Source organism: Equus asinus, chromosome 5 (genome assembly GCF_041296235.1).
Source record: "Equus asinus isolate D_3611 breed Donkey chromosome 5, EquAss-T2T_v2, whole genome shotgun sequence".
Taxonomy (NCBI): Eukaryota; Metazoa; Chordata; class Mammalia; order Perissodactyla; family Equidae; genus Equus; species Equus asinus.
In genome coordinates, this window is record NC_091794.1 from 3,195,766 (window position 1) to 3,212,985 (window position 17,220).

The following is a 17,220-nucleotide window of genomic DNA, read 5'->3' on the forward strand; positions in this document are numbered from 1 at the left end:
TGATAAACACTGTTCTCTCTTGAATACATTCAGTTCGTACTGTTTCTTCTTCCAGGTGTGGCTAAAGAAAAAGCCGGTGACTGAATCTGTTTTCCATCAGCCTCTGCGTAGACAAACCCTGTAGGGTTCCTCTTACAGAGCATCCTGCATCCCCCCACCTGCCTCCTGACACACCTCCTTAAACGGCCTTGTGACCATAACCTATATGCACTGTTTTACATGATGACCCAATGACTTACCCTGTGACAGTTTAGCAAGGCTGTTACTATTCCTAGGAACCGCCAGTGGCTGTGAGTGGGTACGCATGAAGCCACAGAGCATAGGCCCTGGCAGATGGTGGGGGCTCAAATAAATAAATGCTTGGTAAAGGAAAGTTATGGCCTTAGTTGTTTTAAATATATTGGTGTAAGATGTATACAGAGCATCACCATTTTTCACCACACGAATATCCTTTTACTGTTTTTGGAAGTCCAGCCCAACTGTCTCTATGGTAGTAAATAAGAACCTGGAGTCTGCTGTTTGGAAACAAATGCACTCATGAAAAAAATGCAGATGACACCAATTTCTTTCACATTGTCATCAGACAATCAGTTTGGGGGCACTGGCTGTGCACATCCAGACAGTTCACAAAAAGCTAACTGTGGGGCTGGTCCCGTGGCATAACGGTTAAGTTCAGTGTGCTCCACTTCGGCAGACTGGGTTTACAGGTTCGGATCCCACGTGTGGACTTACACCACTCGTCAGCCATGCTGTGGTGGCATCCCATATACAAAATAGAGGAAGACTGGCAACAGATGTTAGCTCAGGGTGAATCTTCCTCAGCAAAAGAAAAAAAGAAAAAGAAAAAAGCAAACTGCAGTTCTTTCCTGACAAATGTTTCTCTTGCCTTCTTAGTGTCCCGTATTTCAGCAGATATTTTATTCATGGCAGACAGTTCTCCATTTTTGGCCATATTATATTGTAGAATAATCAATCCATCGAATATCATTGAGCTATTGCAAAGTGTCCACTAGGCACCTAATTTACACAGTTGGAGTGAAGAGCTTCTATCTCACATTTACAACTGGTCACTTGGGCAGAAGAGGAGCCGGTGACACAGAGATTTTTCACCTGAGATGGTCGTTCTCGAACTTCAGTGCACCTGAGCCCACAGGGATTGGATTCAGCAGATCCAGGCGGGCCTGAGGTTCCGCATTATTCAGAAACATCCCAGGTGATTCTGAGGCAGGTGAGTCTTGGGCCACATTTTGAGGGTCAAATCACTAAAATTGCTCAGACATTCACGATGATCACTTCGATTTTGAATTCCTATTTCTTCTTAGTCGGAAGGCCTACCTCATATTTAAAGATTAAATCAACACCTTTAAAGTATGTTCATGACCTCTTATTTGATACTTTAAGACACTTTGGAAGAATGGAAAGGAGGTGGTATTTCTTCCACTTACAAGTGAGGCCGCTTGGAATAGCAGAAAAAACACATCAGAAGACGTGTTATTTTTCCTAAGTCTCAGATGAGGCTAAAATGACCACGACAGCCTCCTGTAATTCTGCTAGTGAGTTTGAGAGAAGGGAATAATGAGTGTTTGATGCTAATTTAAGGGGCAGTGCCTTAATTTCTTCATTTGTGAAATTAGGACAAGAATATGTACTCGTATCCATGTTCAGCTGATCAGGTGATTCAACCCAGGTGGGAGTACGTTATGGAGCATAAATCACTGTACAAATATAGGATTTATTTTCCTGAGGGAGTGAAAATTTGACTTTCCAAATTATATAACCAACGAAGGGCCATGCCAAGATGAGAGCCACGGTCACAAACTGCACTACCAGAGACGGCCGATGTGACTGCTCCAGGATTCTTTTCATTACAGCGAGGTAATGACAGAAACGTCAGGCTCTCCAGTGCTCCAGTTCTGTTGAGAAATTAAGATAGTTTATATGAATAAGTTTTGGTTGAAAGTTAAATGTAAAAACACAATAAAATATATTATTATTATAATTATTTTTTTAAATTAAACAAATATAAGTTAAAAAATTAGCCTTAGGAGACCTAAAAAAGCAAGTATCTATAAAATTTCTCTTTGGGAGAAAGGTGTCAAAAAGCAACAATGCCTCACATGGACATTTTCTGGCAAGAAATAATTTGATCCTTAAACAGATAGAAAAACCAATTTTTTACAAAGTGTGAGAAACAAGAATCATCGGACCAGACACAATTTGGATTTTAATTGACTCATCTCTTTCCTTTCAAAGGAAAGGACTGGAAAGATTGCAGACTAGGGTCCATGATAACAGACATTCAAACATATTTGTTGACTGGAGACTAAGCTATTCCAGACGAGCCTTTCCTGAATCACTAACAGTCGGACTACGCCCAAGAAGGAAGCGGGGGTGTGGAGGACTCGAGAAGCAGCTGTGAACTTCTGGCAAGGTCAGCTAAGTCTAAACAACATTTAGACATTTGCTTGAAATTGCTGTTTCTTTTTACATGGTGCATTTCAAAACTTTGTTGTCATATTTTCCTTTTATATTGTAGTTGTGTTAAAATATGCCAGTTAAATAATGTAGAGCAAATGATAGAATTAAAAAATTACCTTAAAAAACCCCTGATGACATAATTAGTTCTGGCAAAGGTCAGGAAAGGATGCTAAAAATCTTAGCCAAAAAGTGGGTGGAGACCCGGATATTTGCAATGTGCTAAAGGATCGTGTCGCTAGTCACTTGGTAGGTGTAAGGAAGATGGGTGACTTTGCAGGGCAGAGAGCTGGCTGTTACACCTGCACCCGGGGTGCCACTGAGTCTCCCTGACAGTGAGACAAGCACACCTTCTGTGCTTCCTGATGCGAGGAACGTGAAGTTCATGGTGTCATCTCGGAAGTGAACTTGCCAAAAATGCTTAATCAAGCCTTTAGACATAATTTCCACTGGGAACAGGAAAATACAGGGAATAGGAGGACAAATCAAACAAAGGCAAGGAGACAAATCCAGAATGTGGAAATGCCACAAAACAACTGAATATTGGCCCAATTTCTCCAACGAGTCATGACCACTATGGAAAAAAAGCAAGAAATCATTGAGATTAACAAAAGTAAGTAAAGGATGGGGAAGAAATGAGACTGTGCTGGATTAAAAGTCCTGATAGAAACAACAAATGCCATGCAGTGCTGTAAAAGACAATTTGGGAACAAGTGGAGAAATGTGAATATAGACTGACTATTAGATGGTATTAGAAGAACAGTATTAATTTTGTCTCATGTCAAAATGGCATCATGATTAGGAAGGAAAATGGCCTTATTTGTTAAAGATGCACTCTGAAACGTCTTGATTTTGCTCACCAAAACACATCCCTTAACAAAAGAGCTTAGCTGCTTTGCTTATGCATAACTAAAATAATTGACACGAGTAGTTAAAGTCACTGTTTAGTGAGCCCTTACCATCTGTCAAGTACAGCACCAGGGGCTTGACGCACATCCTCTCATTCGATTCTTGAACAACCTTGTGACTGTACATTATTAGCTTTATTTCAAAATCAGGAAATCAAAACTTGGAGAATATGTTATCAACCAAAGCCTTAGAGGCAAACCCAGATCTGAACCCACTTGTCTTCATGAAGTCCATGCCCTTAGTCAACTTTCCTCCTCTTCCTCCTAATGTCTAGAAGCAGATACTCAGTTTCAGAGAATTTGTGCCTGTGGTGAAGCTTAAGGACATCAAGCATAATTTCAATTGTTACAGCTAACTTTATGATATATGGCTGTATCTGACATGAAACATCTCCCTTCCTTGTTTTTTTTTGAAAAATTCTTTAAAAAATCCATTTGCTCTTCCAGATGAATTAGAATTTACTAGTCAAATTATCTCTCAATGATTTTGTTTGAGATCGCATCAAATTTGTATATTAATTTGGGAAAATCAATACTTTTACTGGATCAAGTCTTTCTATTTAGGCAAAATGATAGGTTTTCATACATTAAATTTTTATACCTCCTAATAGTTCTACATTTTTGCCAAAAACATATAGGTTAGATATATTTCTTGCCAAGTTTAATCATACACATTGATATAGATCTATACGATTATGTGAATATGAGTGTTTGTGTGTGTGTATATATGTATTTTTTCCTTGTTGCTAGTGTAAAGGTTGATAAATGAGTTGTTTGAAAATTTTAAGTGCAAATTGGTACAATTACCCAGAGGTCCCATTGCAGATTTGTAAAAAAGATCCTTAACAGCATGCACCTACTTGGAAAAATTAGCTTCAATTATAGGAATTTATAATTACAGATTTCTATGAAAAGTTATGTGACCATGGAAAACCCCACATTTTTTCAAACTAATGATATAGAAAAGTGTAAATGATACATTAAGTTAAAAATAGTTAATGACAAATTATGTATAGTAGTGTCATAATTTTATTTTTATGTATATAAACATTTTTATATAATTATGTTTACATAAATATATATAAATTATTATTTATAGCTAAATGCATGGGTTAAAGGTGGGAGAAAAATAAATGAAAAAATTAACTGTATTTATTAATGATTAGTGAGGTTACAGTAATTTTTTTCTTTGTATTTTCTACATTTTTTTCCTACAATTAACCTGTAATGCTTTTGTTTTCAGAAGAAAGAAACAAGCTATAAAACTAATAGTTACAAAGAGTGTGTTAGACGTGATTTGTTGATCAGTCTATAATGCCCCGTAGATTGACTTTATCCCACGGGGAATCTTTTGGTGGCGTTGAGGGAGTTTCAACATTATCTTCCCAAACAGCTTGAAGATGGGAAAATATAAATACCTTCCCCCCCAAACTGCATTTCTCAAAGAAAATTACTGTGAGACGGATAACTATCTTTGACACGTTCATTCTTGTACCTTAAGAGTTCTTCAGGAAAATTTATATTTTATGACATCTCTGCACCTTCTTATAGGAATTGGGTGAGATTGCACTGCTTTATTTTATTGTCATTATTCTTTCCATGAAAAGTGATAGAACATATCATTTTAGTACCAAGAGTTTCTCCTGAGCTGTCAAAATATCTGAAAAAAGTTTTTTCAGATGATTTGTCTGCTGAATGGAACAGAAAGCAATCCTGAACCGAATGGCTAAATAAACATTATGTTCAATTCCTCTGAGCTCTTACGGATAAGAAGCTGTATGTTTATAGAATGAAGACTTGAACTCGTGCAGTTTGGTTATAGAGTCCGTGTGGTGAAGCACTGTGCCAGGCTACCCCCTAAACAGCAGAGTCACAGACTCTCCTGGACTGTGGGCGGACGTTCCTTAGAAAACCCAGTGCGTCATAGATGAGAACCTTAACACACGGGGCATAATGTGGCTTTGGCATAATCTCTTAGTAAGTTAGAGGTGGAATCGAGACTCAAAGCTTCCAAAATTTTCTTTGCCAGGAAAATGAATTGCAGAAAAAATATTTAATACTTTGTGTCTTTAAAAGTCAAATTCATTCTGGCCTTTACTGTGCTTTGGAAACTCATAGAATCGGGAGATTTATCCAACGGTTAAGAATCATAGAATTCTGGGGCTTTTAAGGGCAGTCTACGCCTCCCCTCTCAACACAGTTCTTGTTCCGATAGTACTTCTCTGGAAATTTGCAGAAAAAAAGAGCTCACCAGATCTGCCAAGAGCCACACCTCATTGTCGTTTTCTCTGAAGAGCATAAAGTGAGGAGAATGTGGCTCTGACAGCGTGTGCTCACTCACCGGTTACTGCCAGCGTCACCAGCTTCTCTATCAGCACCTTTTAACATCAAATATAAATTCCAAACAAATTTTCTCTTTTCCTATTCCCAATGACGATGGAGAGAACCGTTTTCCTTGCAACAGCCTCTCTTTTTAAGGGGAAAAGACTCTAGATACTTTTTTATGGAAAACATCCCAATTCTTCTATACATATTTTTACTGTTCAAAGATTATCCTTGTCAGAACTGAATTTTTCGCAAACTCTATCTTCCTGAAATTTTCCACATTGTTCCCTGTCTTTGAATTACAAAGCAGGCGCTCTGAACAAACGTTTCAGGCCAGCAGAGACCTGGGAGTGAAGACTTCAGCTACATTCTAAGAACTACTGACTAGGTTACAGAAGGAAAATCGGTGCTGGAGTCACCCCCACCTGGCTGGACTTGTCCCGGGAGCTGTGACTCCTAGACTTGTGAGCACTTGTCACATTCTCAGGCGGGCTGTTTCTAAATGGGTTGACCCTGCCGTAGATAACCAAGGCAGGGATTTCAATATACAGAACACATTTTGTGTTCAGAACTGTGTACAATTGGTATTGATGAAATGTATTATGACGACATGGGCTTAGGTTGTTCCTGGGTTTCCGCAGGATCCAGGCTTCTCGCTCGCTTCCCAGGCTTATAGATCTCATGGATGCATTTTCAGTTTGGGGCTCTTTTCTGCCTGTCTAGCTGTCTGCTACTCATTGCCTATTAACATGGTTCATCTCTTCTCCTCATTTGATTTGCTGTTTAAACAAAATTTATAGTTTTTACTATTTAAATTGAATCCAGATATTAGAAACACTGACTCTTCTTTCTGCTGTGGTGTCTTTTCTAACGTTTCATTCCGCTCTGACCTTACAGGCCTGCTTGTAATCTCAAAAAGAGCAGGAAGGGGCCTGCCCGGTGGTGTAGTGGTTAAGTTCTCCCCCTCTGCTTAGGCGGCCCTGGGTTCACAGATTCAGATCCCCAACGGGACCTACACACTGCTCATCAAGCCACGCTGTGGCAGCATCTCACATGCAAAATAGAAGAGGATTGGCACAGATGTTAGCTCAGTGACAATCTTCCTCAAGCAAAAAGAGGAAAATTGATGACAGATATTAGCTCAGAGCCAATCTTCCTCACCGAAAAAAAAAAAAAAGAGCAGGAAAAGAAAATCCTAATTCTGATTTTAGAATTATGTGCTTCTGAAATATGAAAAACATTCTTGGTTAACTCGATAATAATTGTCTCATTGGCTTGTTTAATGACAACTCTTAGGTTGATCTCCAATCTGCAGATAAGCTGCTAGTGTCTTTGTTTCTTCTCTCCTGTTAAAGAGGTATTCTTTTAGCCTCGTGAACGTAACAGCAGAGTGAGAGGTTCTGTGTGTGACTAAGCTAAGAATGACAGCGCTCTAACTGAGAAGGCAGTAAATAGATATTTGTTGACAGAATGAATGATTGTGATTCCATGTGAGGTTTAGTGTGAAAACCTAAAATATCCCAGTTGAAATTTGGAGTGGTTTTGAGGACAGTATAATCAAAAGAGTATATTATAAATTTGGGGTGGTTCTGATGAATATATAATCAAGTAACATATAGTAATGGACAGAAACAGCAGAAATGGCATTTTAACTTACTCTCATTATTCTACTCATCAATGTCTTAGGAGGAAATAATGGTATATATATCATATCTATGTCATTTGTACCAAAAAGGGATCCCATTCTTTGTTCAATAGGAAAGATATGAAAGAGTTTCTGAGATAGTGTGAAAGCACTTTTTAACCCAAACCAGTGTCTAGCTTTAAGAGATTTTAGTACAAAATGTATTATGTATTTTTTATTCTTAATTTTGTATAACATTGCACTGTCAATACATTCAATTTAAGGTATTCGTGAGTGACGAATTATTGGACAAAGTCAAATTGGTGTCTATAACCTCCTGAATAATCCTTCAGGTAATTATATATTTTAAAATAAAGCCCTTTAAAAGGAGCCTTTAATTCTCAAAATTATTTACAATATACTTAATATTCTTTGGTGTCTTTTTAAAAAGGACAACAGAGTGTATTCACGTTTCTTGATAAAGGGGCATCTGATGTAGAGGGACAGATACTGCAATCCAACACCAGTGGTCATGAAGCTTGGTTAATTTTTTTCTTCACCTGTTCTCTCACTGCAGTGATCAGCCGGAGGGGATATGATGGAGGCAAACACGATGCTGGTGACTGAGTTTGTTCTCACAGGACTGACAGAGCGTCCAGGGCTGCAGGCCCCTCTGTTCCTGGTGTTCCTGCTCACCTACCTCACCACCATGGTGGGCAACCTCGGACTGGCTGCTCTCATCTGGAAGGATCCACGTCTTCACAGCCCCATGTACTTATTCCTCAGCAGCTTGGCCTTTGCAGATGCTTGTTCTTCATCCTCCGTGACTCCCAGAATGCTTGTCAACATCTTAGACAACAGGCAAATGATATCCCTCTTTGAGTGCATGGCCCAATACTATTTCTTTGGTTCCAGTGCCACCACAGAATGTTTCCTCCTGGTGGTGATGGCCTATGACCGCTATGTAGCCATATGCAACCCCTTGCTTTATCCGGTGGTGATGTCCAGCAGACTCTGCGCTTTGCTGATAAGTATGTCCTATGTAATTGGTTTTCTGCACCCCATAGTTCATGTAGGACTATTATTTAGATTAACCTTCTGCAGGTCCAATGTAATACATTATTTCTACTGTGAAATCTTGCCACTATATTCAATGTCTTGCACTGACCCATCTATTAATGCATTGGTGGTTTTTATTTTTGCTGCTGCTATACAAGCTTTTACTTTTATGACTATCATAGAGTCTTATATGCGTGTCCTCTTTGCCATCCTGAAAAAGAAGTCTGCAAAGGGCAGGAGCAAAGCCTTCTCCACGTGCAGCGCCCACCTGCTCTCCGTGTCCTTGTTCTACGGCACCATCTTCCTCATGTATGTGCGTCCTGGGTCTGATCCACATCAGTATCAGGATAAAATGTATTCCCTGTTCTCCACGATTATAATTCCCCTGCTAAACCCCTTTATTTACAGCCTAAGAAACAAGGAAGTCTTAGGTGCCCTGAGAAAAGTGTTAATTATTTTCCCCCTTGTGAAAGACTAAGGGTTTATTAACATAACAATTGAAGTGTGACAATTACACGCGTATTTTGTATAAGTTGTTGTGTATCTATGCATTGGCAATAACTTTATGGCTGACTATTATTATGAATAATATGTTATTTGTAAAATATATAAATGTGATTTAAATGTATTATTACATCTTTAGCAAATTGCAGGAGTGCTTGATCATCTCTTAATTATGTAACTTAAATTGATTTTTTTCCTCAGAAAAACCGCGGGCTTTCTGTCTGGCCCTTCTGCTTCTTTGGCTTCCTGACTTTATGGCCTTGTGAATATCCTAGTGAAAAATAAAAGAAAAGATATCCCATATACACGACACGTTTGCCTCATCCCTCACCTATTGTTTTTATTTGAAGAAATAAACGATTGTTGAGTCACAAAACCCAAAGCCCAAGGCAGGGCAGACCGGCTCCAGCGAGTGTGTCTGCGTCAAGTTTGCTCAGAGCCTGGTTCCTCTCTCTGCCTGGAGCTCTGCCTTCTGCCCTGCGGGCTCTTTCCAAGCACGTTGCCCCCCGTGGTTGCATCATCTCTGTAAAGTTCTTGTCTGCATCTCTCTGCAGCCAAGGCCAGAGGCAAGGCTTTCTCATCTTTTTCTCATGTGCTGTAAGACTGTGCAGTCTTGACTCTACAATTGCTATATGTCAAATATAGACTTTCTCTGTCACCTTCATACCTTTATTATTTCTAGAAAAACTGTTACTAACTTGGGTGTCATCTAGTGGTAGATTATTATATTCTACATGGTTTTGTCAGCACATGCTGATAATAGCAGGACTGCCATCCATTGTCACAGTCCCCCTGGAGAAAAACAGTCACAGAAAGTTCCACAGTCAATGGAGATAATATTTTTACAAATATTAAACAATGGAAATTTAATTTCCCATTTTAACATGTTTCTTCTCATGGTACTCACAGTTGGAAAAAGCTAGTACTTGGGTTTTTAGCAATTCTTAAGAGTAGATTTTCTAAATTTATTTATTGTCTTCTTTGGTGTATCTTTCAACAAAGAAGGTGAAAGATGACTAGGGGGTCTTGAACTTGCTACTCTGTTAGAAGGAGGTCGTGTGGGAATAGGGAGAAGAGTCCACCTCTTCTGGCCCCAGGAGATTATGAGGGAGAAACAGAAGATGGCCACGGTAGGCAGGCATGAGGCAGTGTGTTTTCTATTGCTGTTGTACAAATTACCACAAATTTAGTGGCTTAAAACCACATAAATTTATTCTATAGTCATGCGTGGCGTAATGACGTTTCCATCAAAGATGAATAGCATACACAACAGTGGCCCCATAAGATTAGCACCCTGTAGCCTAGGTATATGGCAAGCTATACCTTCTAGGCTTGTGTAAGTACACTCTGTGATGTTCACACAATGATGAAATTGCCTAACGACTCATTCTCAAAACGTATCTCTGTCGTTAAGCAACGCATGGTTTTATTACAGTTCTGTATTTCAGAAGTCTGACAGGGATCTCACTGGGCTAAAATCAAGGTGTCAGTAGGGCTGAATTCCTTTCTGTGGGCTCTGAGAGACAATCTGTTTCCTTTCCTTTTCCAGCTTCTAGAGGCTGCCTACAATCTTTGGCTGGTGGGCCCCTGCCTCCACTTTCAAAGCCGGCACTGTTGCATCTCTCTGTGCCTTTTATAGTCACGTCTTCCTTTGACACTGACTCTTCTATGGCCCTCTTTTGCTTTAAGGACCTTGTGATTACAATGGACCCACCCAGATAATCCAGGACAATCTCCCTACTTTAAAGTCAGCTGATTAGCAACTGTAATTCCATCCGTAATATTAATTCCCCTTTTCCATGTAACCTAATATATTCACAGGTTCACATCTTTGGGGGCTGTTATTTTGTCTATCACAGGTAGCCTTAGAAAAGAGGGACTTTTGCCTAGATTCCAATTAGGGCACTGGAAAGGAATCATTTCAGGCTTTTCTCCTTTCTTATCTGGCTACATCAAAATAAACTTGGTCCTATAGAGTATGAAGGCAGGAAAGCATTGAAGTTTAGTTTTGGAGGCTGCTCCCCATTACTATGTTGCATGGCCAGGACCTGAAAATTCTTGGAGATGTCTGAGAGTAATCAGGAGACCCCATCCTGCAAAGGATGAGGTGTTTGCAGAGGGTGGGTTGGGGCGTGTAGATGGAGGGTGTAATAGATACCACATTGCTGAGAGGGGCAGAAAGCCCTGGAGGACAGTCAGGCCCTGTTCCATTGAAGAAAGAGTAGATCACAAGTTCCAACAGGCATTGACTTTGGCTGCAAAAGAAGATAAATGACCAGTCCAGAAGAGTCATAGGATATGAGTGGACAGAGAGTGGTAAATGATAATCAGAAGTGCAGAGTAGAAACTGTTAGCTGATCACCAAATCCACTTTCTTTTCATCCTAGACACATGTTTCAGTTGCCTGCAGTCCTATGATTGAGTTTAGATTGGAAGTGGTAGACATCACTTACATTCTGGCTCACAAGGACCTCAGATTTGGAATCCTCTGTGAATTTTCCATTCTAGCATGACCCAGTGGAAAACACAAACACTGAAAGAAGTCAAGCATGGAAAATGCTTGAGTGACAAGTTGGGAAGAATCTGGGACTCTGAATCATCAATGGGAGGAGAATAATCTTTCAGTTGGGAACATGTGCTTTATACTCATCGTAAGGGAGAACTAAACTTCTGTTACATCAATCCACTAAAATATTGGGGATTATCTCTAAATTCAGGTAGAGTTACTGTAAACAATATACACGTGCAAAGCAAAAAACCTTTCCAACTGTATACATTAATTATTGTGTCTATTTCTCAGTATAGGGACGTGGATATTTAGGCTTAAGAATTTTAGTTGTTATTCTATGTGCAATGAGAAGTTATTTTTAATTTTAAGTGGGCAGTGCGTGTGCGTATATGGGGTAGTAGTGAAATGGTGTACATTTTATAAAAATGAGCCTGGTGTCAGTGTGGAAAATGGATTGGATGACTGTGTCAGCAGAAGCAGATGTGTAGTTAAGAGGTTATTTAATGAGCCCAGGCAAGACATGAATACATCCTGGATTTTAGGACCAACTGTACAGATAGAAAGAAATAATTGGATTTCAGACATCTTTAGTAGATAAAATCTAGAGACAATGGTCAAAACAATGGAAGTGAGGGAGAATTTAGTGCCACGGAGCTGTTCCCGGTTTATGACTTGCATAAATGCTTGTCTGGTGACCCTATTCCTTGAGACAGGGAACATGGGAAGATACCAGGTTTGGGGTGGCATAGAGGAAGGTCTTAATTTCATATTTACACATGTTAATTCTAAGGTACCCTTGGGATTTCCAAATGGACAAGTCAAGTAGGTAGTTGGGTAGTGGCATTATTAAAAGAAATAATAAGAAGAAAAACAAGCTTATTCTAAACTCCATTCAGTGACATTTTATTAACATGCCCCTACAGCGAACCCTGAGGACACAGCATGTCGTTTTAGTTGTTATAACGAGCTGTGTATGGATGATTTGACAATTAGCTCACAATGCTCAGTAGAACAACTTTGACTTCACCCCACTGGGAATCTTTTGGAAGCATTAAGGGAATTTCAGAGTTTTTAAAGAATGGGTCTGCAAATAGAAGGAAGAAATGCCATCTCCTTCCAATTTGTAGTTTCCAAGGAAAATCAATGCATAAATTATACTGCTTCCTTTCTGTACTTTCTGTGTTACTTCGAGAAAACCAGCACATTCCCAGTTCCCCATGTTCTACAGGAACTGGGTAAGAGTGCAGAGGTTTTGATAAAGTTCATTATTATAGCATTGTAATTTGTCTGTATAACATCAAAACTTCTAGGTAAGAAATTAAAATTATAGATAGGCTTTTTTCTTTTTGAAATCAGCAACAGAAATCTGGACAAACAGAAGTACGTATTTGTCTGAACATGTATATTCAGTTAGAATTTTTACTGTGTAGATACATTTATTGGGAAGTTTTTAAATAATAAAACTTCATTAATGGAAGAATGAAAAATTAAAAATTAATAAGAAAAATTCAGAGTTTATTTTATAATGTGAAGTTTTCTTAATTGAGTTGTGCAGCTGTGCATAGCTAAAAGCTGTGCAACTAAAATCTATCTTATTTGTAATGTTTTAGAATGGGAAATTCTGGCTTACGGTTTGTGGCTGAGTACGATAAAAAAATCTTAAATTTTATGGAATCATGAGAATATGGGCTAAAGTCACAGAGAGCAACTTCAAAAGACTCCTTGGGTTATCTGTCATATAACTCATGAGAAAAAACTCACAAAGCTTACTGATTCTTGGCTAAATTGTACATTACAGGAATTAAAACTAAGAATAGCAAGAATTTGGTTTATGTAAGGTTATAAGGAAAGTTGGGCCGGTTTACGGAGGGTAAAACTCTCTTAAGGTTCGAATTTTCAACTAATGTTTTGACTGCGTTGTACATACTAGGGCCCTGTGGGCATTTATTTAAAAGTAAAAAGTCTAAAACTCATTCTTCCTTTATTTTTATTGAAGATAGGGTAATATCTCATGAGCTTTTCTTCTCCTGATGATTGATTTTTAGGAAAAGAGCTCTATTCATATTTATAAATTAGACAAACCCAGCTTTTCTAACATATTCTCATAGTAAAAATTTTTTGTGTTCCGTAACTATCAAGAGGTATGACTATAAAAATACGAAAATATTTTTCATGCATGGAAATACCACAACAATCTGTTTACCTAAATGGATTTATTTTTATTTTCAAGATAATCTAAAAGAATCCATATTCACCAGAAAAATCCTTTTTGGAGTTCTTTCAGAGACTATTTATATGACGAAGAAAAATCAATGTCATTACTTCATGCAAACATCAAATATTAAATTTACAACAGTGACAAAACAATAAGTATACAGGAATAAATTTAACAACAAAATTACTGAAATTCCAGAAAAAAAGCCTCTAAAAAACTCTGTTACTCTATTTGAATCCTTACCTTATACAATTACAGGAAACCTTGGAATATTAAAAAAAAATCACGTCTACTCTCAATGGTCAAAAGTTGGCTTCCATTGATAATACCTAAAAGAAAATGCTAATTTCTCTGAAGGCTGTTTGTGAATTTAACTGATATTTATCCGCAAAAATTTAGAGATGATTACGCCCTAATTTTATATTGGAATTTTCAGTGCCAAAACATCTCCTTAAAAAGGCAATAATAGGATTTCAGAGTTCTTTTTTCCTGTCTCCATTACTAACATGTTGGTGACCATTCTCTCACACCTCTTTTAAATGTGTATACAGATGCATACACACATATGAGTCACTTACACAATTTTAGGTGAAAGGAGTCATAACATACATGCTGTTTTTCTCATGGAACTCTGATTTTGATTTCCCCGCTCCTCCACTTCCCTCATTCCTACCTCTGCTCCCTTCCCAGGAAAATCAGTGCTATAAACTCAGTGTCTATTATCCACTTGTTTTTCCATGTAAAAGAGAGATTTCAAATGCATTGCTTGTTTTATAATAATGAGATCATATTTTTCATACTTCTTTGTGCCTTACTCTTCTCAGATAACTATACAATGTGGAAATTCCAAAATCAAAATCAGGTAGAATCGCTCTTTTTAAGGGCTGCATTATATTCCATTATAGGAATGTTCTGAGATTCACTCATCATTTCACTGTTGATGCATCTGGCCTTCACTACCTTGAACAATAATGTACTCAGCAGTCTGTGTATATTTATCCTTGTGCAGTGGCACTTTTATTTCTAGGGTATAGCTGAAAGACAATGGTAGATGAAAGGGTGTATATAATTAAAAAAACTAAATGGGATCATATAAAATCGCATTTCAAAAAGGCTGTTGCAGTTCATATTTCCAAAGGTACCACTGTTCTTTCCTCATTCAGAGTATTTTTGTTCATTTTAATTTCTGCTAGTCTGATAGTGGAGAAAGGAGGTATCTCTGTGTGTGTGTCCATGCATGTGCACGTGTGTATCTATAACATGCAGAAATTTAGGCATCTTTTCATTTTATTTATTGGCCATTTTGCTTTGTTCACTGACGCGTGCTAATCGTGTCCTTCACTCATTCTTCGTTCCGGTTGTTAGCCTTTTCCTTATCTATTTTCAACAGTTATTTTTGTATTACAGATATAAATCTATATCTTTCATATACATGGCAAAATATATTTCCCAACCTATTATATGCCCTTTGACTCTCTTAGACATTCTTTTGCTATGCATTAAAATTATATGTTAACTATGTTTTTTTCTTCTCCCCAAAGCCCCCCAGTACATTGCTGTATATTCTAGTTGTAGGTCCTTCTGGCTGTGCTATGTGGGACGTTGCCTCAGCATGGCCTGAGGAGCGGTGCTAGGTCGGGGCCCAGGACCCAAACCGGGGAAACCCTGGGCCGTCAAAGCGGAGTGCACAAACTTAAACCACCTGGCCGCAGGGCTGGCCCCGGTAGCTATGATTTTATACTGGCTTTCTTCTCTGGGATAAGGATTTCTCTAATCTCTCTGTCACATTATTGCCTCCTAAATTTCTCAGAAAATATCTACGGTGTAGGGTAGGAACTTAATCTTACTTACTTCCAGACAGACAGCCAACAGTGTCAGAACAATCCATTAAATCAATCATCCTTTTCCTACTGAATTGAAATGTCATATTTGTCTCGTGCCACATTCTGTATATACTGGAATTGATTTCTGAGCTATCTGTTCTATTGTACTGGCCCTCTTGTCTTTTCTTATGCCATTATCTTAGTGTTTTGATTATTATATCTCTGTATTATATAGCTGCTAAGGTACTCTGACTACTTTTACTATTTATTTTTTTCTTGGGGAAAGTGGGAATTATTTTCTTTTATATGAATTTTAAGATGAGTGTACACAGTTCTAAACACTGCCTCTAACTCCTGTGAGGTTGAAAGGGATTTACATTAAATTTTCTTGTCACTTTAGGAGAATATTATTTTAAAGCATTTTATTATGGATAATTTTATGTGTAAAAAACAGACAAATGAAGGTAAAAATTAAGGACTACTAATTGAATGAGAAGTGCCTCCTATGAATATGTTAGTCACATAAAAACTTCAGTTTTTGTGATTATTTTGTGAATGTTTCCTCACTTATTCTTTTATTTTAGTGATTGGCCAGGTTGGAAATGTCAGAAGAAAACACGACGCTGGTGACCGAGTTTGTTCTCACAGGACTGACAGAGCGTCCAGGGCTGCAGGCCCCTCTGTTCCTGGTGTTCCTGCTCACCTACCTCACCACCATGGTGGGCAACCTCGGACTGGCTGCTCTCATCTGGAAGGATCCACGTCTTCACAGCCCCATGTACTTATTCCTCGGCAGCTTGGCCTTTGCAGATGCTTGTTCTTCGTCCTCAGTGACCCCCAGGATGCTTATAAATTTTTTATCTAAGAATCATGTGATACCTCTCCTTGACTGCTGGGCCCAATTTTACTTTTTTGGTTTCAGTGCCACCACAGAATGTTTCCTCCTGGTGGTGATGGCCTATGACCGCTATGTAGCCATATGCAACCCCTTGCTTTATCTGGTGGCAATGTCCAGCAGACTCTGCGCTTGGCTGATAAGTATGTCTTATGTCATTGGTTTTCTACATTCAGCAATTCATGTGGGTTTGTTATTTAGATTAACTTTCTGCAAGTCCAATGTAATACGTTATTTCTACTGTGAAATTTTACAACTGTTCAGAATTTCTTGCACTGATCCTACAGTTAATACTCTTCTGGTTTTAATCTTTTCAGCCTTTATACAAGTCTTCACTTTTATGACCATCATGGTCTCTTACTCCTGTGTCCTGTTTGCCATCCTGAAACAGAAGTCTGCAAAGGGCAGGAGCAAAGCCTTCTCCACGTGCAGCGCCCACCTGCTCTCCGTCTCCTTGTTCTACGGCACTCTCTTCCTCACGTACGTGCGTCCTGGGTCTGGCCCAGCTGAAGACCATGACAAAATGTTTTCTTTATTTTACACGATAATAATTCCTCTACTTAATCCTTTTATTTACTGTCTGAGGAACAAAGAGGTTATAAGTGCCTTGAGAAAAATAATGAAGAAATAAATAGCTGCCAGATAATTTTCAAACTGTTTCTTCAAAGCTACTGAAACCAGCCCAAGTCGTACAGATTAGCCATGCCTCTGCCATTGCACCAGAGGGCCCGCGGTCAGGGCGGTCCGTGAGCTGCACGTGCAGGAGCCCAGCCTCCTATTGTGTTTTCTTGGATGTGGGTCCAGTGAGAGTTTGGTAGCATTACCCATAACTAGCTTATTTAGAAACATTGTGCTCCATTTTTATCTGAGCATGTAGCTTTTG

The 17,220-nt window shown here is 38.6% G+C and overlaps 2 protein-coding genes across 2 annotated transcripts; both read left to right on the forward strand.

The window, feature by feature from the left end:
- Positions 1-7,915: 7,915 nt before the first annotated feature.
- LOC106845708 (olfactory receptor 5AC1-like) lies at positions 7,916-9,162 on the forward strand. Its single transcript, XM_014864072.3, has one exon. The coding sequence runs from the start codon at positions 7,928-7,930 to the stop codon at positions 8,867-8,869; it is 942 nt and encodes a 313-aa protein (XP_014719558.3). The 5' UTR covers positions 7,916-7,927; the 3' UTR covers positions 8,870-9,162.
- A 6,882-nt stretch (positions 9,163-16,044) lies between these two features.
- Positions 16,045-16,968, forward strand: LOC106845716 (olfactory receptor 5AC1-like). The gene has a single exon (XM_014864080.3). It carries the CDS (start codon positions 16,045-16,047, stop codon positions 16,966-16,968), a length of 924 nt encoding a protein of 307 aa, XP_014719566.1.
- The last annotated feature ends 252 nt before the right edge of the window (positions 16,969-17,220 follow it).